The sequence below is a fragment of the Miniopterus schreibersii genome (assembly GCF_964146895.1).
Source record: "Miniopterus schreibersii genome assembly, chromosome: 6".
In the NCBI taxonomy this organism is placed as follows: domain Eukaryota; kingdom Metazoa; phylum Chordata; class Mammalia; order Chiroptera; family Miniopteridae; genus Miniopterus; species Miniopterus schreibersii.
In genome coordinates, this window is record NC_138107.1 from 90,200,696 (window position 1) to 90,223,270 (window position 22,575).

At 62.5% G+C, this 22,575-nt stretch overlaps 1 protein-coding gene across 1 annotated transcript; it reads left to right on the forward strand.

Annotated features, from left to right (window-relative positions):
• Positions 1 to 814: 814 nt before the first annotated feature.
• KIF25 (kinesin family member 25) lies at positions 815 to 22,061 on the forward strand (the record flags this gene model as incomplete). The annotated part of the gene is made up of 14 exons (XM_081141444.1): positions 815 to 886; positions 3,072 to 3,137; positions 4,785 to 4,998; positions 5,604 to 5,707; positions 5,992 to 6,080; positions 6,450 to 6,486; positions 11,382 to 11,449; positions 14,397 to 14,471; positions 15,512 to 15,643; positions 17,584 to 17,760; positions 18,684 to 18,835; positions 20,277 to 20,477; positions 20,857 to 21,012; positions 21,817 to 22,061. The coding sequence occupies 14 exons, from the start codon at positions 815 to 817 to the stop codon at positions 21,954 to 21,956; spliced, it is 1,683 nt and encodes a 560-aa protein (XP_080997570.1). The 3' UTR covers positions 21,957 to 22,061.
• Between the last annotated feature and the right edge of the window lie 514 nt (positions 22,062 to 22,575).

Here is a 22,575-nt window from a genome sequence, read left to right on the forward strand (position 1 = left end):
CGCCTCACAGGTCTGGCAGGTGCTGCCCGGGTCCGGCAGGTGGTGCCTGGGTCCGGCAGGTGCTGCCCGGGTCCGGCAGGCGGTGCCCGGTCCGGCAGGCGGTGCCCGGGTCCGGCAGGCGGTGCCCGGTCCGGCAGGCGGTGCCCGGGTCCGGCAGGCGGTGCCCGGGTCCGGCAGGCGGTGCCCGGTCCGGCAGGTGGTGCCCGGTCCGGCAGGTGGCGCCCGGACAGGGCTGTCCTCTGCCTCAGGCACGCAGGTCTGGCCTCCAGCGCCGAGCTGTCCACTTAAGGTCACGTTAAAGCAAAATTTAGGCGGGAAGCTCCAGACGGGAAATAGGTGCAAAAAGTGACAGGCTTTCGTCCCAGAGCCGCCGGTGTTGGCACGGGTCCCGCGGCCCCGGAAGCTGCAGCGCGGGCCCCTCCCGGGGGCGGGGCGGGGCCGGGCGGCATCGGCCCCGAGGCGCGTCCACTGGGCGCAGGTTGTGCCCGCGGGGGTCCCGTCCCCGCTGTGTCCCCGCCGCGCGCTCCTGTCCCGCGGCCACGCGCGGGGGGGGGGCGGTGCGGGGCCGCGTCTCCCCCATCGCTCCAAGGCGGCGCCGCCCCCGAGCTCCGCCCGGGGCCGCGTGGGGACCGGGGGCCGCGCGTCCTTGTCCCCGCGCGTCGGGTCCTCGAGCCCCGGGAGCCCGCGGGGGCGGCCCCGGGAGGAGGGACCGTTGGGGCCCCGGGGGCGTCGCGCTTCCGTGGAGCGGGGCCCGTGACCCCGCGTCCCCGCCCTGAGCCCCGGGCCCCCCGAGGCCCCGGGCCCTGAGCCGGCGATGCCGGCGCGCGGCGGGCGGTGGGGGGACGTCCCCGAGCGGCGGGCGCGGCAGCTGCAGCGTCAGGTGCAGGTGAGGGGGTCCCCCCGCCCCGGCCCGCAGCCTGGAGCCGGGGCGCCGGGGGCCTCGGGGGCCGCTCGCGGGCGGCACGGGGATGGGCCCCCCCGCTGCTCCGGAGGGTGGGGCGCCGGCCTCCCCCCTTCCCCCCGTCTCCCCGCCCCCCGCCCACGCCCAGCCCCCTCGGCCACCCGCCCCGTCCCCGGGGCTCCCCCCCCCGCGGGCGCCGGCGTGGGGCGCTCAGTGCCAGCGTTCTCCGGGCAGCGGGGCGGTGACGGGGCGACCCAGCGAGCGGGCGGGGCCGGTGCCCGCGGCCGGCAGGCGCAGCCCCGAGCTCAGGGGCCTTTCGGGGCGCAGCCCCCGGCCGCCCCGCGCCCCGCTCTCTCCCGACGGACACCGGGCTTTTGGATCAGAGCCTGATTCTAACGCAGTCACCTCCCCAAAATCCGGCTCCAAAAGCAGCCACATTCTGAGGCTCGGGGTTCAGGCTTCACACGTGGGTTGGGGTGCAGTGCCACCCGTCACAGGCAGCTCGGCAGGGCGCCTCCACCAGAGCCTCTCCCCGGCCTGCAGGGTGCACCTGCCCGGCCTCACTGGGCGGACACTGGAGAAGGACAGGCCCCGGCCGTGGTCGAAAAGGCGGGGACACTAGTGGGGTGGGGGTGACACCAGCGGAGACGGCCGCTGAACCCAGGGATCCCGAAGGACCGTCACCAGCAGCTCTGCTCAGCCGCTGCCCCCGGGCGCCCGTGTGCCCGAGGCTGGTCCCCGGAGCTCAGGGTGGACAGCAGGCTGTGGGAAGCATCCCTGGCGCCGAGCGGTCTCGGCAAACACGGGCTGTGGGGGAGGGAATCAGTCCCATTTCTACAGCGTATTACCTAAAACGCCCAGTTTCAACAAAAAATTATTAGACCTGAAAAGAAATAGGAAAGGGGGCCCCTTCCCCGGGAAAGCCAGTCAGCAGGAACGCGCCGTGAGGGGCCCGTGTGGACTTCAAAGCGGCTGGTACAGTTATGTTCCGAGAAATACACGAAACTGCACCAGGAGGTGAAGGGAAATGAGGTCACGTCTGCTCCAGTCGCTGCCTCAGGTCCCGGTCGGCCCCTGCTGCCCAGTGTGGACAAAAAGGGGCCACACGCTGACCGGACCAGCTCAGGGAGGCCTGCGTGGGGGCCTCGCGAACTCAGAGGCCTAAAGTCACCACAAAGGATGGTCTGAAAAGTGAAAACTTTAGCCTAAAAGCAGCGTCTGGTGGGTAGTCCTGTCCTAAGCTGGCATCTTCCCTGACAAAGGTCCCTCTTCACCGTAACCCAGCCCGTCTATTGTCTTTTGCATCTAAGATAACTCCCCCTTTTGCCAGACCCCTCAGGGCACAGCCTGTGCCCCAGGGCAGGGACCATAAATCCTCACTGTCGTTTTATCCCGTTAATTGTTGACTGTTAACGCCCCTGCACCCACCTCCGTAGCAGAGGTTCCCCCTCCGCTCACTTGGCTGTCTCCCGCCTCCCTTTATCGCCAGCGGGTTTCATGTCACTCCCTGGGGTCTTCTCTTTGACTGTAACGGATAAAACAAGGTGCAGAGCTGCCGCTCTCGGGGCACCCTCAGCCCTCGGAGACTCCGCTTCCCTGCGGTTGTCATCAGTTTGGCTCCAGTAAACTCACAAAAATTCTGCACAGGTTTGAATGTTTCTTACGTTGATACCGGCTTGTCACCTGTCCTCCGGCTTAGTCACCTGTCCACCGGCTTAGTTACCTGTCCACCGGCTTAGTTACCTGTCCGCCGGCTTAGTCACCTGTCCACCGGCTCCTCGGCTTCTCCCACCAGATGCTCCCGTTGTGTCCACGGCACCTGGACAGGTGCCTGGCGCACAGCAGAGCTCTCACACGTGAATTAATAATAGGAAAGAATGGTTTTGGCGAGAGGGTCCTCAGAGCAGAGCCTTTCAGGGTGTATTTGCACGCAGGTCGCGGGGCCTCTGACTTGGCGGGAACCCAGGTGCTGCTGGTTGGGCCCCGCGTGGAGCGTCGTCACAGATACGGGGCCTGGGGCTGGCCGGCGGCCCCTCCAGCCGACTTGCCCCACGGCTGTGCTCAGGCCCGTGCCTGCGCCCTGTCCCAGGGACTTTGTCCTGAGGCTGGACGTGACGATCGATGACGACCAGTAATGTTGATAATTTTCCTTTCTGGTCGTGGGCTGCAGGCCAGAGAAGAGCGAATCGTGGAACTGGAAATGGAAAACGCCGGTCTCCTCCTGAAGCTGGCAGAGGTAACGTCTGCGCTGCGTGAGGTCCCCTGTGCTGTGCCCCCCTGGCACCCTGCGTCCCTCCCGCACTGCCCTTCCCTCCTGGGCCTTTACAGATCCCTCTCCCACCAGCTCCCTGACCCTTCACCGCACCACTGGGGTCCCCCCCCCGGTGCACCCCTCACACCGGACTCCTTGGTGGCTCGTTCCCACCACAGGTGCACAAGGGGCTGGGTGTCTGTCCTCTTACCCAGACAACACCTTCCTGGCGGAGAAAACACCCACTCAGGGCAGGGTGGGAAGGCTTGGCCGCCTGCTGCCTTTCTCTCCAACCGCAGTACCAAGGGGTGGCGGGGACCAGGAGGCCCGAGAGCCGTCCGCCCGGGACACGCCTGCCGCTCCTCCAGCTCCAGCAGGCGGCTCAGGTAGGGCTGCCAGGGGCAGGCTTCCTGCCACAGCGACCGTCCGCGGTCAGCGACCGGTGCTTGTCTTCTGTCCATTGCGCGAGGCCTTCTGTCAAAGCGGATCCAGTCCCGGGGTGGAGTGGGGCCTGACTTTGGGAAGCAGGGTCCCCGAGGGTGCCAGACACAGACTTTCCAGGGCGGCCTACTGACCTGCCGTCTCAGGCTGTGGACCGACCGCGGGAGTCCGGCCTCCTCGCAGTGACCGACCGCAGGGCTACGCCTCGGAAAGCACTGTGGCTGGGATCGGGCGCAGGGGTGGGAAGGAAGCCACTGTGGCCGCAGGCGAATGGTTTCAAGTCGCCGTGCCGAGCCGCACCCGCCGGGAGGTGCCCTCGCCTGGACCCGCGTAGGAATTAGAAGGAAAAACGAGATCGTTGTTACAACAGCAAAGACACGGGATTCATCCCCTTAGAGGCGGTTTTCCCGCGTGTTTAGGGTGGATTCACGTAGAATTCACTCGGCTCTCTTCCGAGTGAAATTAGTCCAGCTCTAAATAAACTGCATAACCGCCTGCCTTCCGGGGAACAAAAATACTTCGGCTCCACTTAGTTTTGATATTTTATTAAAATGTTTCCCAAACACGTGGAAGGAAGTGATCTCCGTCTTATAGGAAAACAAGACCGAGCCAGCACCTAGTTCGGTCTGTGATTTAACGTCTGACGTCAGGCGAGATGCCGCAGTGCCTCCGTGGGCCCTGGCCCACCCACGGGGAGGGCGCGTGGCCCGCAGGGCGCTGCTGACCGGCGCCATTGTCCGCACGTCCTGCAGGCCTCCCCCCGCGGGAGCTTCCTGCCGCCTCTCTGGCGGGTGGATCCCGGCGGCGCCCCGTCTCTAGCCTGCGCTCCCACAGTCCGTCTTCCGGGAGGGGGTCTGGACAGATGGACCAGGCTCGGTTCCCGGGCCCGAGGGCGACCGCCAGCGCAGAGACCAACCTTCCCCCGCGCGGCGAGCTCTGCTCCCGGGAAGCCGCTGGAGCACCCGAGGCCGCGACGCCTCGGTCACACGGGTGTGAGGTCGCAGCTGCTTCGCGAGGCCCGCGCCCCGGGCCCTCGGAGTGGGGGAGTCGGGAGCTGAGCCTGGGCTCACGGTTCACTTACACGCCCGCCGGGGGAGCGACGCGAGGGCGCCCTTGGGTGTTAAACAGGTTTGGTTTGCAGGAGATGAGCATGCGGCTGTGTCGACGGGGCCGCGTGCTCTCGTCCTCCAGGCGCGCGGGCCGTCCCCCGGCTGCGCTGTAGGGCTGACGGCGACCGTGCTGACCGCGGACGCCCTCGTTTCACAGAAGCTGAGGCAGGACCTGCGGGAACTCCAGGCGTCCTCTGTGGAGCTTCTCAGGAGTTGCCGGGACCAGCAGCGGGCCTGTCTGTCCGAGATTCTCGCGGCCGCCCGGGGAGCGCAGCGGCACCTCGAGGCTCTGCCTTGTAAGGGTCACCCTCCCGCCCCGAGCGGGTGCTGCCCGGGGCCGGTGGGAGGGGGTCTGCAGACCTGGCCGTCAGGCGTCCGGTCCCCATCGGTCCCTGCAGCTCCCCTGTCGTCGTCCTTACTTGTCAGCTAAGCGCAAACACGTGGCTGCCCAGACGTCAACACAGTTGTCCCTGCAGCCCGGGCTCCTCCCTTGCCCGGGTCGCGCTGGGAGCCTCCGGTGCTGGGCCTGGGTGCCGAGTGCTGTGTGCCACCTGCTAGTCCCGGTCAGCACAGCGGCCGTGGTGGGCCTGGGTGCCGAGTGCTCCGTGCCAGCTGCTAGTCCCGGTCAGCACAGCGGCCGTGGTGGGCCTGGGTGCCGAGTGCTCTGTGCCAGCTGCTAGTCCCGGTCAGCACAGCGGCCGTGGTGGGCCTGGGTGCCGAGTGCTCTGTGCCAGCTGCTAGTCCCGGTCAGCACAGCGGCCCGACGCGGCCCTGACCCCCACAGCCCGCACGCCGCTGCTGCCCGGGTCTTTCTAGAACGTCCTGTACTCGGAGGAGGGTGGGCGTCCGTGGGCGGCCCCTCCCGTGGCCATGCTGTGACCTGGGGCAACCCTGCCTGCAGCGTGGAGGGCCAGGGCCTTGCGCCTGGAGCAGTCCTTGCAGGAGGCGCGCGCCCGCTTCCACCGCGAGAGCCGGCGGCGCCAGCAGCTGCACAACTGCCTGGTGGTGAGCGTGCTGCGAGCCCCAGACCCCAGAAACTCCTCCTAAAACGCCCCGGAGATGTAGCCCGGGGGCCAGGAAGAGGCATTTCCGTGATACTTACTACCGGGCGATAATCATGTGTCATTTTTTAAACAAATCTAAGCATGAATTTTTTTAAGTTAAAAACAACGCCGACCGCCGAGTGGTTCCCAGGGGCTTTTTCCGAAGCCGGGTAGGGCTCCCCGCCCGGGCTCCATCCCAGCGCCTGACCCGGAGGCGGCTCCCAGCTGGCTGCCCTGTTGTCGCAGGAGCTAAGGGGGAACATCAGAGTCCACTGTCGGATCCGCCCGCCGCTGACCCTGGACGACGGGCCCGGCAACCCGGCGTCACACAACAGGTGACCTGCTTCTGCGCGGGGTGCACGTGTGCTTGCGTGTGCATGTGTGTGTGTGCATGTGTCTGCACTTGCGTGTGTCTGCACGTGTGCTTGCGTGTGCATGCGTGTGCGTGCATGTGTCCACGTGCACATGTGTGCGTGTGTCTGCACTTGCGTGTGTCTGCACGTGTGCTTGCGTGTGCATGCGTGTGCGTGCATGTGTCCATGTGCACATGTGTGCATGTGTCTGCACTTGTGTATGTCTGCATGTGTGCTTGTGTGCATGCACACGTGTGCACGTGTGTTTTAAGGAAAAAACGTAGACGCGGCAGTGAAACCGCACGCCTGCTAATGTCCGGGTGGCGTGTTTGACCAGTTTCTCCCCCTCAGCCCTGCGTCTGGAGAAGTGGCCCACGCCGTGGATGAGGTGAGCGGTGTGCCCTGACGTGGTGTTGGGAGGAGTTTCCTGTGATGGTACAAACGTTGCCCAGGCATCACCTCCGAGGGTGCCCCCGAGACAGAGTGAATGCGGAACCGTCCGCGGCTTTATTCGCGCTTTCCAGTTCAGGAAGGTGGCTTCGTTTCTCGGTTTCCGCGGCGCCTCCCGTGGCACCCGGCCCCATCTGCCCCGTGCCGTGTGCGGAGCGGTGTGAGGACCGCGCTTCACGGGCGCTGTTCTGCAGCCAGATCAGTCAGTGCACGTGGACGGCTCGAAAGTTCGCAGCGTAAGGAAAACACAATATGAGGCAGTGAGGTTACGTGTGAACCCCGGCCCGTAGCGTACATTTGAAACAGATGCACCTGCTGTGAAAGATAAACTTACGCATATCTGACATTTTAAAGAATTTTTAAAATCCTCACAGAGGGTACATTTCCATTACTCTTCAGAGAGTGAAAGGGGGGCCGAGAGGGAAACATCCGTGGTCTCGCCTGACGCTCACGCCCAGGACCCTTCCAAGGCCGAGGGCCGACACTGACCACTGGGCAACCAGCCAGGGCCAGAGTTAACGTTTTAAGAGCTGATCTGAGTAAACATCAATCAGCTCAGCCTGGCAGCGCCAACCCGACGTGGTTGGGAAGGCGGCACCCAGGAGCCCGGAGACACACAGAGAAGGGGCATCGGAGAGAGGAGCTTGCTGATGGGCTCAGGTGAGGCCGCGAGCTCTTTGGGACGGGCTGTCCTCAGTGTTTCCGTTTCCCACCTGGGCCACCAGGGCCGCACGGCGACCTCAGGCTCAGGGCCTCCTTGTTATTAACTTAACACCACTGCGAACACTAACTTTGTTTACTCTTTAAAGCTCACGTGTTTCTTAGCTTTTCTACCAAAAGGCCCGGAAGTGGCAGGGGGAGCCCAGCACCCAGACTGAGGGCTCTGAGACCATCCGCGGGCTCACTACGCGTGACTGCAGGTCTGGGTGCGGGCTGGGCCGACGGGGCGTCTCAGACGGTGGGGTCCGGTCCTGGGAACACAGAGCCCGCTCGCCGGGACGCCCGCTGATGCGAGACGGAGCCGAAGGCTTGACGGAATCCAGCCCTTACTCTGAAAAGTGAGGACAGAGAAGTCAGCATTAGAATGAGCAGCCGATGTGGGGAAGTTTTTGTTTATACAAGAGTCCAGCTAATACATTCAGAGTAACTGATAAAATTAGGAAATCGCCGTTGGGAACCCCTCGTGGCTCCAGGTAACGGTCATCAGTGGCGCCCGGCCATCGGGAGGTGACAGTCTGCTCGAGGGGAGGCTCGGGGACCCCGCAGGCAGTCGGAGCTGGTGCTGGGGGGGGGGGCGGCCGCTGGCGAAGGAACCTGGGCTACAGGCTGAGCCTGCGTCTCATCGCCCCTCGGGGTCCATCCTTTTAGAGGCGAAGAAACAGTCCTTTCTGTCGTTTAACAGCCTCAGTCTCTCTCCCACGACTATCGCCCGAGCCGGTCCGATGGTGGTTACGTGTCATAAACTTCAACTCCTTTTAGTTTCAGGACACGGATTGATGGCTTTATTTTTTACAAAGACGCCAAGGAGGCTGGTACAGCCGTATTTAAAAAGTTCCTTTGACAAAGTCTCTGGAAATGCGCGCTTTAAAAATTCCTTGTTTTGGGGTATTTTTCCCGTCTGCCCTCTGACGTGCTGTCTGCCGCCTTAAGCGCCCGTGTTACTGCGCTGAGCAGACGGAGACCGAGAAATCCTCTTGTTAGGAGCTTGAGTTGAAGCGAGGCTCCCCGATCACCTTACAAACCTCTCCGTCGAGTGTTTCCCGGTGGCCGCCTTTTCTACAGTCCCCACGGTCGGTGGGCACGCTGGTCAGCGTTGGGGGTTCTCAGTGGGAGAGTCCTGAGCCCGAGGCCTGGCCCGGCCCAGCCGCGCGTCATGACCGGCGCTGCTCTTGTCTGCGACTCCACTGGCCGCCCCCCCCCCAAGTTCCACTGACTCTTCAAATTCCGAGGTTTGAGAGTTTTAAAAATGCTTTGCTCTCATCAAGATAAGATAAAATTCTTTGGATTGGGACACTTTTGGATTGTGTTTATAAAACCCAGCAGAATTCAAGTGGTTTCTTGACTTAATAGGCCCCCTTGTTAAAGGGCCTCCGACCAGCCGATCTGCTGATGGAGCAAGTGATGGGCGTCCTGACACCGCCCCTCCGGGCCCCCACGTCTGCTTTCCCTTCCCGACGTCTGAAGCGAGTGTGCGTTTGTGCTGGATGCAGTTTGCGATCCGAGTCAACAGCTCATCGTTTTTGGATCCAGCCTATAAATGAAATGGGCCCGGGAGCGTCTGGCTGCGGCCCCAGTTCTGGCGTCTTTGGGGCTGTTTACTTGTGTTTTCATCTAACTCACATCGGCTCGTCTGAGAAGAGATTTCCGGCCCTGCAGACCCGGCTGGTGCTCCGAGCTTGCCCTGGTTTTTCATTCTTCCTGAACCATTCGGCCTGACAGCCACTGGCTCGAGTTTCCAGTGTAGTTCACAGAGGCTCAGACGATTCTTACACAAGCACAGTCAGGGTCAGGACTATTTTTAGGGGGGCGCTTGACAAAGAGTGAAAGGCTTGGCACACGTGGAAAAGTTGAGCTCTGCTCTTGGAACCGTTTCGGACGCTGTCTGAAATCCAGGGCTCGCCCTGTGGGCCGCACTCTGAGTGCCACGGGGATCTGTGGGGCTCAGCTTGTTTTTACGGCTTTTTATGCTCTGAGATTTTGGGTCAGACATTGTGAACCTTTGCATTTCTCGTTTGTCTTTATGGTTAAAACTTAGGCATTTGAAGACATCAATGAAACGCTTTGGGGGGTGTTTCTGAGCAACTCGCCCTGTGGCGCTGGGGTTACATTTCGGCGTAACTTTGAGGCAAACCACTAAAATCGGGCAGCTGGAAAGTGAGGCCACGGCACAGGGAAGGAGCAAGGCCCCGGGCTGGTGGTCAGACTCGGGGCTCGGAGCCAGGAATCCAGGTTCGGCCCCCACAGCGAGGTCCTCGCCCCAGTCCTGGCGAGCGCTGGGCCTTCGTCCCGCATCTTCAGAGGTTGGGGGTGAGAGGATTCGGAGCCGCTTCTGCCGTAGAGGACGTTACGATGGCGATCCGGCATCTGCTGTGATGCGGGTGTCCGTCTCGTCCCCCGAAGCAGCCCTGGCACACAGTAGGCGCTCAGGTGTCCTCGTTAGAGAAGTGAGCTCAGTGAGCGACTCCTGGGAAAGGATTTCCTCCCGGAAGCCGCGTGCAGGCCGGGCACACGGGGTCTCGTATGTGGTCAGAGGAGGGCGTCGTGGCCGCTTTGGCTCTGGGAGGGGACAGAAGGCCCTGCCACTGACCCAGCTCTCCAAGGTCACGGCCGAGGTCACCGTGGCCAATCTCCTTCCCCGTCTGCTCTACTGACACTTTTCACTATGGAAGCAAACGGCACCCAGGCCCGTCGATGACCTGCAGCCCGGGCCTCGGACCTCTGGGCGACGGCGACATCCGCCATCCCTCCCTCGCTGCCGCTACCAGGCCTCGTTTTGGTTCGGGGACTCCGTCCACTCCCTTCGTGTCTAATGTGCCCTCTGGGAACGTCTCTCAGGCAGCGACGTGAAGAGCAGACAGGAGGGCAGGGGGCTGGGGGCTGGGCCGTCGCAGCCACCGGGCAGTGGAGGCGCCTCTGAGAGTCAAGGCCGAGCCAGCGACTGTGTCCGGCCGAGGTCGATGCTCAATCCTTTCATAACCTGCCTTTTCCAAATGCACCCGATGCTCCCTCTGACTGTCGGACGGCCGGTCTCGCCGTCTCAGCAAGGACGACAGGAGCCTTTAACGCCAGGGAGACCTCACAGGGCCCGAGGGCAACAGCGCCCGCGCCCGCCGCGGCCACGACCCCCCAGCAGTGAGCGATGACGGACAGTGGTGACCTCTGGACAAAGGCTGGCGACTGGAACCTACCTGGGCCACTCCTTTGACCTGCAGATGTGCAGCTGGCGACGAGGAGGGGTCCCTGCTGCGCCTCCAACTGCCACGGACAAGCCAGCGTCTGCGCCGTTCACCACTGCGGTTGCTGGTTTTGTTGTTTTATTAATTCTTTTTTTAAAAATTTTTCTTTAATTGATTTTTTGGAGAGAAGAATTGTTGGCGGGGGGTTGGAGAGAGAGAAACAGTGATGTGCGAGAGCGACGTTGATCGGTCGCCTCCGGCCAGCGCCCCGACCAGGGATGGACCCACCGCCTTTTGGTCTGCTGGGCGACGCCCCAACCAGCGGAGCCACCCGGCCAGGGCTGTTTTTTAGTTAATTCTTCCTTTCCCCCTGCTTTTCCATGAATTTGCATTTTGCTTTAGAATTAGAACCAGTTCAGGAGATTTCTTTTTCTTTGCTGCGTTTCTTGCCTTAAACTGCCTCTGCTCCTCTCCACACGGCCTGGCCTCGAAGAAGACGCTTTAGGAGCAAACCTTTGGGTCCCACCGGTTACAACTAAGTCCTAACAGTGTCCGGGCCCTCGCTGCCTTCCTGGAGGGAGGTCTCGGGGTTACGGAGCGGTCAGGCTGGCCGTGTGCGGGGGGGGGCTCGGCTGCGCCCCTCTGGGGACCTGACCCTCCTCTGCCGCGGGGCCGGCAAGCCCTCCGAAGGGCCGGGGTCAGCACTGCCGCCCTGCGGCCTCTGTCTCAGCTACTCAGCTGTGCGGTCGGGGAAAACGGCGCAGGGGCTATAAAGCGGGCGTGGGCGTGGGCGTGGGCGTGGGCCTGGGCCTGGGCGCGCCCACGAGGCTTTATTCAGGGCGGGCACAGGCTGGATGGGCCGGGCTCTGCCGGCCGCCGCTCGGGGCCACCGCTGTGGCCCTGCCCGGGCCTCACCCCCGCCACCCTTTTCCGTCAGGAGACCGTCCTGTTGAGCTGCCGCCGGCCCGGCCACCCTTCCACTCATAAGACATTTAACTTTGAAAGGTAAGTTTTTCCCGAGGACAGTGAAGCAAAGTTACCCAGGTGCAAATTCTGCATCAGGGTTTGATTGAAAAGTGTACAGCTTATCTCACCCTTTGGCTAATTGCTGGGCCGCGTGGGCGTCCACGCCCACAGATGGACGCGCCTTGACCCATACGTCCCACCTTGTGCAAAAACTAACCGAAGTGGAATCCAGACCCAAATATAAAGCATGAAACCATAAAACTTTTTATTTATTTTTCCTCACTGAGGATATTTTTTCTATTGCTTTTCGGGGGGGGGGCATGGATGTGCGAGAGACACGCCGATTGGTTGCCTCCCCCGTGCACCCCGACCTGGCCCGGGAATCAAGCCTGTGAGGTACGTGCCCTTGGCCGGAATCGAACCCGGGATCCTTCAGGCCGCAGGCCGATGCTCTAACCACTGAACAAACGGGCCAGGGCGAGACCTTAGAACTTGTAGGAAAACCCAGGAGAAAGTCCTGGGGCCTGGGTTTAGCAGAGAATTCTTAGAAATGCCTCCAAAAGCGTGATCTATGGAAGAACAAAGGTCAGCTGGACTCCGTCACAGTTTAAAACTTCATTTTGCACGTTGCACGTTGATCCGTGTGGAATGTACTCTGGCATCGCACTGCCTCGGGCGCCTCCGAGTTTATCGCGTCCACTTCCACCCCGCTCCCCGCAGGGCACCGACCCGAGACGCCGTGTCACACGGCGCGCCCCACGCGCAGGCTCCTCGGCTCCTGGGCGCTCTCCTCTGTCTTCACTCATCCGCGTGGCCAGGCCACGGGGTCTCGGGTCTGGAGCCTTCACAGCGCGTTGACGTCGGCGGCCCTGCCTCTGCTCTTTTCCAAGGTTTTCCTTTATTCTCGCTCTTTCCTTCTGTTGAATAAATTTTATAATCAAATTGTCCAGCTCCAGGAAAACCCCGATGGTCTACGTGGCATTTGGGGGAGAATTCAGGTAAGTTCATAAACTAACTTTGGAAGAACGAGTATCTTGGAGCTGAGCCTCCAAGAACACGGTGTATTTTCCATTGACTGGGGTTTTTAATCTTGTGCTTCCCGGGCTGCGCTGTGGTCTCTTCCTGAAGGGTTAGGACTTTTTTTTTTTTTTAAATATGTCTTTATTGATTTCAGAGAGAGGAAGGGAGAGGGAGGGAGAAACATCAATGATGAGGGTCACTGACCGGCTGCCTCCTGCAGGCCCCCAGCTGGGGATCGAGCCCACACCCCGGGCCTGCGCCCCGACCGGGAATCGAACTGTGACCTCCTGGATCCTAGGCTGACGCTCAACCGCTGAGCCACGCGGGCCGGGCAGGACGTTTTTGCCCCGTTGGCGCCTGGGTCCTCATTCCCAGTTCTCTGGCCCGTGTGGGCCTTTCTCCCTCACGCCCCCTGACTCGTTCTGTGTGTGTGACTCCGGACGTCGGCACGCGGCTCTGTAGCCTCTGCTGAGCTCTGTTCCCGAGCTGGTGGTTTCGTTCACCGCGGGCCCCACCGCCCGCCCTGCGACCCCGCGGCCCGCCAGCTGCTCTTTCCTTCCCGCGCCAGCCAACAATGGCCGGATGCGGGAGGAGCGGCAGCCAGGTGGCCCGACCTTGTCCCCTTCCTCACGCTGCCCGGAAAGGCCGCCGTGTTTCTTGTTAAGATGTTTACCGAGCCCAAAATACTCACGTTCAGAGAAAGCTCGCCGCCCCCCGCCCCGGATTGAGCGCCTTCGAGGATGCCCAGGCCGCTCGCTGAGGGGGCCGGTTTGGATCAGGGTTTTACAAGCTGACGGGAAAAATAAGCTTCTTAGAGAGAACGGGGGAGGCGTGGACGCTGGCTTTGGGGGTGATATTAGGGCCTTACCCCTGACTTCAGACGCGTGATGACACAGGTGCAGTTGCGACGTTTGAAAGCGTCGCCCTCTAGACGCGGACGAGCGCTCACGGGGAAACCGCCTGCGGTCGGCTCCGAAGGCCGCGGGCAGCCGGGGGTCAGGGTGGGCGCGTGTGGGACACACCCGGGGCCCACTCACTGCCCTTCCTACTTTAATTTTTTTTTTAAAGCTGTGTCTACTTTTTAAAAAATGTTTCTATGGATTTCAGAGAGAGGAAGGGAGAGGGAGAGAGAGAAACGTCCCCGATGAGGGTCATGGATCGGCTGCCCCCTGCGCCCCCTGCGGGGATCGCGCCTGCACCCCGGGCCTGTGCCCTGACCGGGAATCGGACCCCGGCAGGGAGCAGTTTGGCTGCAGCTAAAACCAAAACCTGTGTTTCAGGAAACTGAGCTTAAAATCAAAGCACATTCGAGTCCCACACGACGCCCTGGCAGTGTGTGCTGGGCATTGGGCCGTCCGCCCGGTCCTGTCACCGGCCGCGTCCCAGGCCTGTCTCAGTTTGTGCAGCGGTTGTGTGTGTGACCCGCTTCCTCCTCGCCTGCCCGCCCGTCCGTCCCTCCGTCCCTCCGTCCCTCGGCTCAGCCCGCGGTCCCTCGGAGCAGGCGTCGAGCCCCCTGTGCGAGTGGCGTCCTGGGAACTGACCCGGGCCCGGGAGACGGCACCGGGAGGGGCAGGAACATGAAACTGGATTTCACTTTTCGAGTTTGCCCAGAGCCGACCTCGGCCTTGCTGCTGTGGGACCCGCCTCCGCGGAGCTCACGCAGTCGGGGGCAACCGGGCGGTAACCTTTCCGCCTTCCCCCTCGCTGGCTGGCTTTCTGCTTTGCAGACATTTATAACTTTGCTTCTTAACCTTTATAACCGAGGAAACGAATCTTCCCTCTTCCTTAAGCTCTGCTCACTTGAAAAGTAGCAAAACCAGTCTTTTACTGATGAAAACCGTGGCGCTTGGCCTAGTCGGGGGTTAGGTGGGAGGACAGAGGACGTGTCTCCTAAGAGGCTGAAGTATTTGGGCACCAGAGTCGATCTCTCCCCCCAGTAACGCCTCCTTCCCCCGCTGCCCCTCAGAGTCTACGGCCCAGCCGAGGGTCAGGGGTCGGTGTTCGCGGACGTGGGCCCCCTGCTCACCTCTCTCCTGGACGGGTGAGTTACACGCGCCGACGGTCACCCTGCCGGGCGAGCCTGCAGCGCCGGGCCTGAGCCTTTCGTCCGAGCAAACCCAGGGCCCGGTGCCGACGGGGGGCGTCCACCGGTGGGGAGCAGCCGGCGGCGGGAGGGGCACGAACGCAGGAGAGGAGCGGCCGGGAAGCGGGACTCGCACCTTGGGTGCCAAACGGTGTCCTAGTTACCTGTGTGCGGCCTTAAGACGAGGGGAGTAGCCGCGGCCGGGGGTCTTCCCCCCACCGACACGCGGGCCGATCCTCAGGGGGCGCTCGAGACGGTGGGGTGCAGAGGCTCCTCGCTGTCCCCGGGTGGCACCCGGGGGGCAGGGCTCACCTGCACCTGTGGCCGAAAACATTCCAAATATTCTCCGAAATGTTCGGCTCTTCCTGTTGACATTTTGGGCGGGAAACCCCACTGGAAGGAAGTGTAGGTCCGTCAATAGTCCCGTCGTCTGTGAAGTAAAGCCACAGGGAAACCACCCGAAGGTCGGGTCAAGGGGGACAGGCCGCCCGTCACAGAGGGCACGTGGCCCCTCCGCCCGGCGGGGCCCTTGGGGCAACAGTGAGCACAGGCGTGGTCACCGGGAAACTCGTCCGCGAGGCCAGCGTCACCTCTGCAGCGGGGAACGTTTTTAGACCATCAAGGGCAAACAAGCAAACGCACGTCCTTCACGCGCGTTAAAGTGAGCCTGGCTTTAGGAAGAGGCGCTCACACCGCACTGCCCGGGCTGGGGTGAGTGGGCCTCGGGCGGCCTGCGGGTGGGCCCTGAGCAGGGCCGGGGACCAGCCCTGGCTCCCGCGAGGAGACGCTGACACGGGAAACGGGTGCCGACGAGATGCGTGTGTGGCTGAAAGGGCTCCGTCCCCCCCGTGCAACCAGGCGGCACCAGGGCCGGCTCAGCAGAAAGTGGCCTCGGTTCCGCGGCGCCCGGTGCACAGGAGGGCGGTCACGGGACCCGGCGAGTCCAGGGGGCCCTGCAGCCCCGCGTCGGCCGCGCTGAGCTCTGTGTTCAATTCCAGGTACGATGTTTGTGTCATGGCCTACGGGCAGACCGGGAGCGGGAAGACCTACACCATGCTGGGCCCGCCCGCCCCGCGCGCCCCCCAGGGCCACGCAGGGATCATCCCCAGGGCCGCGGAGGAGCTCTTCAGGTACCTGGGGTGGCAGCGACCTTGCCGGGCAAAGAAGGGCACCGGCCGTGCGGGGAGGCTGGGCCGGGCCGCGTGAGGGGTCGCCCCGCCGCCCGGGGGACAGGTCCCCGCTGGTGCTCTCGGGGCCCGGGGACTGGAACACGAGTGCCTCGGGCTGCGTCCCAGCCGCTCCTCCGGGGGAGGGCTGTGGCCACGTCCCCGCACTGTTCACAGTCTGGCCGGCGCAGGAAGGGGGCGACTCTGGGTGCCTTGCCCAGTCGTCACTTTCAGACGGTCACCAGGCCTGGGGCGTCCCCAGCAAACCCCAGCGCTGAGAGCCATGAAATGCAAACTCTTCGCCGACAGTTATTTTTACCGGAGAATTTAACTTATTGTTTTTCTTAAAATACGTCTTTACTGATTTCAGAGAGAGGACGGGGGGGGGGGGGGGGGCAGAAACATCAACGGTCAGAGTCACTGATGGGCTGCCTCCTGCAGGCCCCTGCTGGGGGCTGAGCCCGAAACCCCGGCCTGTGCCCTGACCCGGAATCAGACCTGTGACCTCTCGGTGACGGGGACACCCGAGCCACCGAGCCACCGAGCTGCGCCGGCCAGGCTCCTCCAGATTCCCTAACTGCTGGTCATTAGCGGACGTTCACCACTCGTTTTGTCCATGGCTCTCCTGTCACCCTGAGGACACGCTGGACCCGCAGGCTGTGTTTTCCTCAAGCACAGACACCCCAGCCCGCTGGCCTTCCAGCCAGTGCCCGGACATCTGGGTGGACTCGAGCCGAAATCGGATTGGCCAAAGGGACAAAGCAGGGACGGGAGCGGAGGGAGGCAGGAGGGGACCGGCTGCGGCCGCCCCGCCCTCGGCCCGGGCTGTGGGGTTTTTCTCTAACTGCTCAGTATCTCTATTTTTAAACCCTCTGCAGTCAGCACATAGCACTTTAAAGAGGAACCAGCGTAAATGAGTAGTTGTCTCTCGGAGCCCGGGAGGCTGGGGGTCACGGCGGGGCTAGGGGCAGGCGCTCGGGGCGCTGACTGAAGGGCTGGGGGCGCGGTCTTCCGGAACGGAACAGATTTTCAAATAAAGAAGCCGCGTTGCCGGGGAGGCGCTGCCGATTCCCAGCTGGCTGTGGCCTGGGCGCAGGCCCCGAGCACCGCGGGGCGGGGGCGGCCGAGTCAGGGCCGCGGCCTTCACCTTCCGCCTGCCGGGCTCGGGCCCCCGAGGGGGCCGATGGATAAACGGGTTGATTTAGATGCAACTCGGGTACGGCAGCCTTGCTCCCAGGCACTTACTTTCTCTACAGTTTAAAGCTGAGTTTCCCTTCCTCCTGTGGGATTTTTTAAAAATTTTTAAGTATTTTTATTGATTTTGTTAGGAAAGGGGGAGGGGAGAGAGGAGCGTCAGTGTGAGAGCCGGGCCCGGCCGGCGTGGCTCAGCGGTTGAGCGTCGACCTGGGACCCAGGCGATCGGGGTTCGAGTCCCGGTCGGGGCACAGGCCCGGGCTGTGGGCTCCATCCCCAGTGGGGGCCGTGCAGGGGGCGGCCGATCAATGACTCTCATCATTGATGTTTCTCTCTCTCTCTCCCTCTCCTTTCCTCTCTGAAATCAATAAAAAGATATAAATAAATAAATAGATAAAAATGTGAGAGCTGGACGTGATCGGCTGCCTCCCGCCCGCCCCGCCTGGGGATGGAGCAGCAACCCGGGCGTGTGCCTGACTGGGACTCGAACCAGCGACCTTTTGGTGCACGATGACGCCCAACCACTGAGCCACACGGGCCAGGCCTCCTCCTGCCTGAGCGTGACGCCGACATGGCCCTGTCCCCGGGGGTCCTGAGCTTTCCGGGAGCATGAGCGAGCCTCACTGGAGCCATTCGTTTACCCCTTCCTGAGGGTTTTCTCGGTTCCCCTGGTGGTTTCGCCTCACGTGTCACCCATCCCCCTCCACCAGGCTTATTTCAGAAAATCTGCCCGAGAGCCCCAAGGTCGAGGTCTCGGTCATGGAGGTTTACAACAACGACATTTTTGACCTTCTGGCCAAAGACAGCTGCACAGCCACGTCCGGGGTCCGGCGCGAGGTGCTGACCACCAAGGAGGGGAGAAAGGAGGTGTCCCCGCTGACCTGCGTGTGAGTACTTCCCGGGCCCCGTCCACGCGAGCCGAGCGCGTGGGGACAGCGACCTGCACGCCGACCGAGGCACAGAATCAGCCCTGTTCTCGCGGAGATGGCCCGTTGAGCATTTCGTGCTTAGTACGTGCCGGGCAATTTCCAATGTGCTATTGAATTATGTTTTAAAATCACAATTACAACAAACAAACAAACTGATGAGTCAGCCGTTAGGAGCTGATGGCGCAGGTTGATCCCGCGTCACGGATGAGAGACGGGCTCAGAGAGGCTAAGTGACCGCCCAAGGCCGCGCAGCTGTGACCCGAGGGCCCGGGGCCGCACTGCGAGCAGCAGGTGTATGGAGCACAGGAGGGAGCGGGGCACTCGTGTCGGGTAAACGCGCCCAAGCTGTGGGCCCGTCAGTCCACGTCCGCGTGTCTGGTTTGCTCGTGACGAGATTAACCCAGACGGGCGATGCAGGAGGCTCTCCCTCACGGATACGCCTGGGGCAGGGCCACTGGTCCTGGGGTCTCAGAGCTGGGGGCCGAGGGGCCTCCAGCTACATCTAACCTCTGAAAAAGCCCAGAGGAAACCGCGCCCTCGACCATGACACCTTCGGCCAGGTGACCGGCGTTCAGCTTTCTGCTACCAGACTCTCACCAAAAAGCCTCCTGCAGATGAGACGTTCTGATCAGCGGTCCCAGCTCATTCATTCAAGAGCAGAAATAAATTTATTTTATAAACTTGATTTGATAGACAAAATATTTTAAAACCTTGGGTCCTTGAGTAAAAGAATGCTCGGTGTCGAGAACGGGGGGACTCTGGTTGGTTTCAAGCAATTCGTTATTTCAGGGGAAAGCAGTCGGGCAGGTGCCAACAGAAGTCACAAGTTTGCGTTTTTAGTGTTTTCTTTGCTGTAAGATTTGTGCCTGTCGCCCCCGCAGGCCTGTCTGGAGCGCAGGGGAGTTGATGGAGCTGGTGGGTGCAGGCCTGCAGCTCAGGGCGAGGCGCCCAACCTCGGTGCACGGGGATTCTTCTCGCTCTCACCTGATAGTCACCGTCACTGTGACCGCAGCCGCCTCCGGGGACAACACGCGTAAGTGGCCGTTGGTGCCCGGTCAGCTGCACGTGACAGAAGTCATGCGGGTCCGAGGTCTCACGCAGCACCCAAGGGTGGGAACAGCAGCCGCATCTTTGGAGGGTCTGGAACCCAACCCCAGAGGCCACTGGCTCCGAGGCCTGGAAGAAAGGGACACTGGGGGTGGGAGGGAGGAAAACTCCCTGTTAAGTGAGACCCAGCACAGGAGGGAGGTGGGGCCCGTTTGCTTCCGGGCAGCCGATTCGTTCACCGGGAAAGAAACCAAGAGGAGGTTTCAGCCTAGAAAGTGAGGAGCCAGTACTTTTATAAAATTTGGCCAGTTAGCAGGCGCACGTCGGCAGGGTCTGTGAGTCTCAATCGGTCAGCAGAGCCTAGGGCGGTGTCCGCAGCTCGCCTGCAGGGCCTGTGAGCCCCAGGCTGCAGGGCCAGGGCTGGGCTGGGCCCCAGCTTCCTGCGGCAACACAGAAGCCCGGTCTGAGGGTCTCACTCGGTCACAGGCCAGCGAGAGTTGGATGCTCCTGACACATCTTGTCACAAGGCCTCGAAGTGGCCCCGCAGGGGAGGGAGAGGGGAGGGTGACACGGGATTACTAGCGGCCCTCCAGCCAGCCCAGAGCTGCCCTAGGTGGTCGCAGGGCCGGCCTCGCCTGCAGGGCCTGGGCAGTGGGGTGTGGGCACCCGCTGTGCCAGGAGCCTGACCTGCGGTGCCCCACGGTCAGTATCCACACCGAGAGCGCTGGCCGCTCACAGGTGATGGGGACCAGCTGTTTCCCACAGTGACTATGCACAATTTAGGTTTTTTAAAAAGCTTTTTTTAAAGATTAGGTTTTTATTGATTTCAGAGAGAGGAAGGGAGAGAGAGAGATGGAAACGTCAATGATGAGAGTCATTGATCGGCTGCCTCCCGCGCGTCCCCTGCTGGGGATCGAGGAGCCCACACCCCGGGCCTGTGCCCTGACCGGGAATCGAACCGCGACCTGGATCCCAGGTCGATGCTCCACCGCTGGGCCACGCTGCCAGCTTAAAAAGTTTTTTGAATGGTCTGTTCAGAAATGGCACATGAAGAAACCGACATCTCTATGAAATGAAGGACTCTGTCAGGATTTTGTGGATTGTCAAGCAGAAGTTGTAGAGTTTATTTCTATAAAGGCAAATGGATTTTCTGGGTGGGATTGTAACTCGTGTCATTACCAAACCTTCCTAAGAAACCTCACCCGACGTTCTTGGTGCCAGTTAGGCGCTGGCTCCACTTTCCACAGAGAAAGTGCCTTTCTCTTCCCGAGAAGCCGCTCGCTGCCCCTCGGCCCGGCCCGGCCCGGCGGCGTGAGAGCCTGTCTCCGTCTGTGTGGGGTGCAGCCTTCGGGGTGGAGTTCAGAGCGCTCCGCACAGGCGGAAGGGAAGGGAAGCTTCCGGAACACCTTCTGTCTCTGTCCTTGCAGCAGAGCCACGGTCGAGTCCATCACTGCCCCGGGAGCCCGAATGCCCCTCGCCCCAGCTGCCCACGACAGGGAGGAGACAGAGTCCTTCCCGAAGAGCTTCGGCCGGGTCCCCGGGGGCCCCGCCCGAGAGCCCCGCCCGGCACACAGGGCAGGTGCGCGCCAAGCTGCAGCTGGTGGACCTGGCGGGCAGCGAGTGCGCGGGTGAGTGACCGGCTTTGTTGAGGGCGTGGAGCTTCCCCTGGAGGAGCTGGACTGTGGAGTCCTGGCAGAGCCCAGTGAGCAGCCACCGCAGGTCCTGAGCATGGGGTCCCCTCCCCGGTGGCCTTCAAACCCCTCACCACTGCGACTGTCTGGGTCAGCCCAGGAACGAAGGCCATCGGTTTTCCATAAGAGCAGCTCCTGCGGGCAGCTGTGTGAGTTTTCGGGGCAGGACCGTGAGGAAGGTCCCCCCGGCCGCGTGCTGTCCCAGGAGGAACTCCGAGGGCTCTCTTCCTGGGAGCCCCTGTTTTGCTTTTCTGGTTTATGTCTCCCAAGGCTTTGGTCTGACCCTCACTGTGCGTGGTGGTCTCCGTCTGTCCAGGTGTGTCTGGAGTGAGAGGACCGGCCCTGAGGGAGACGTCCTTCATCAACCGGAGCCTGGCGGCCCTCGCAGACGTCCTGGGCGCCCTGGCGGAGCGCAGAGGCCACGTCCCCTATCGGAACAGCAAGCTCACCCACCTGCTACAGGACGCTCTCGGTAAGCAGTGTCCCCGATATGTCTCCTGGAGGGGGCAGCTCCGCCCCCTGCTCTCGGGGGGAGTGAGCTCCTCCGTGGGGACTCCTGGCTCTCAGGTCGGTGGCCCCTCTTCGATATTCCTGGCACTGGGTCAGCTACGTCGCCTGCACTCTCTGGGCAGGTTGATGTGGCCTGTTCGTGGCCAGCCAGCTTCTTCAGGGGACTGCATGGGGGAGGGGACAGGACCCAAACGTGGGGCGGGGGTGCTCTGTCCTGAGCTGCAGCTCATCCCCGGGGCTGAGGGGAGCAGGTTCCCGGTTTTACATTTTATGACTTGTGCCCCTGACAGAGCCCCCACCCTGGTGCTCTGATCCCCAGGGCCAGTGCCCCCCAAGTAAGGAGTGTGGGACTTTGCGGGAGCCTTCCTCTCTCGCGGCTGTGGGTGCTTCCCTCCTGGTCCCTCAGCTCCTTCCTTCCCTGGCCTCCTCTGCCTCCCACGCTGCTCACCCTCCCTGTTGGTCCTTCAGACGAAGGAGAAGCCCGGGTGTCCCCTCCCCGGGCAGCAGGAGGGAGCACTCGCATGGACCCCGCTCTCACCAGGGGCACCTCACGACTGGTGTCCTGTCTGCTGCCGGCTGGTGGAGGGAGGAGGCTGTTGCTCCTGGGGCACCTGGGCACCTGGGCACCTGGGCCCTGCAGCCCACCGGAGGCCGACCCCACCAGCCTGCCTCTCCCGTGGATGCCTGGCCTCTGCTGTGCTCCAGAGACGACTTTCCCCTTGGAATTCCTTCCTCCAAAGGCACGTTTCCACTTCTCTCTCTAAAGGAGGAGACGCCAAGCTGCTGGTGATTGTCTGCGTGTCCCCCGGCGAGCGGCACGTGGCAGAGACGCTGCAGAGCCTGGGCTTCGGGGCCCGCGCGCGGCAGGTGGAGCGGGGCCGCCCCGCCCGCAGGAGGCCCAGGTGAGGGCGGTGGTCGGACGTGCTCCTGGGCTCCCTCCCTTAAATGTGTTTCCTGCCACGACTATGTGATGTTCGTGCCCTAAAATTAAACTCATTTACTTTGGACTTGATAAGAGCCAAAAACATTGGCAGGAGCCCGAGCGCGAGCTCGGCCGTGGTGGTCGAGTCACCGAGGAGCCCCGGGTGGGCAGGTCCTCAGGGAGCAGCTCGGAGCTGTGCCGTCCGGGGCAGGAAAAGCGCCACGCAGAGCCCGGGATGCCAGCTCTCGAAGGCACCGACCAGGCCAAGCTCCCGGGTGTGAGGTCAGGGTCTGGAACCAGACCTGGATCCTCGTGGCGGCTCTGTGTCCCCAGACAAGTTACGTTGCCCCACGGCCCCATGTCCTCCGCTGTACACGTGGTCCCAACAGGACAGGGTGAGCTGGTGGCCACGGGGCTCCTCCTGGAAGCCACTGCGTCCCGTGTCTGGGAACCTCGTGGACACCCCCCACCAACCCGACCTAAATGCCCCCCGAGGCTGGACTGCAGCAGACCCACGGGCTCCCCTCCACCCAGGACCAGGCAGAGGGGGAGAGTGAGGCTGATGGAGGTAGCCGGTCTCAACCACTGCTGGTTAAAAATGGC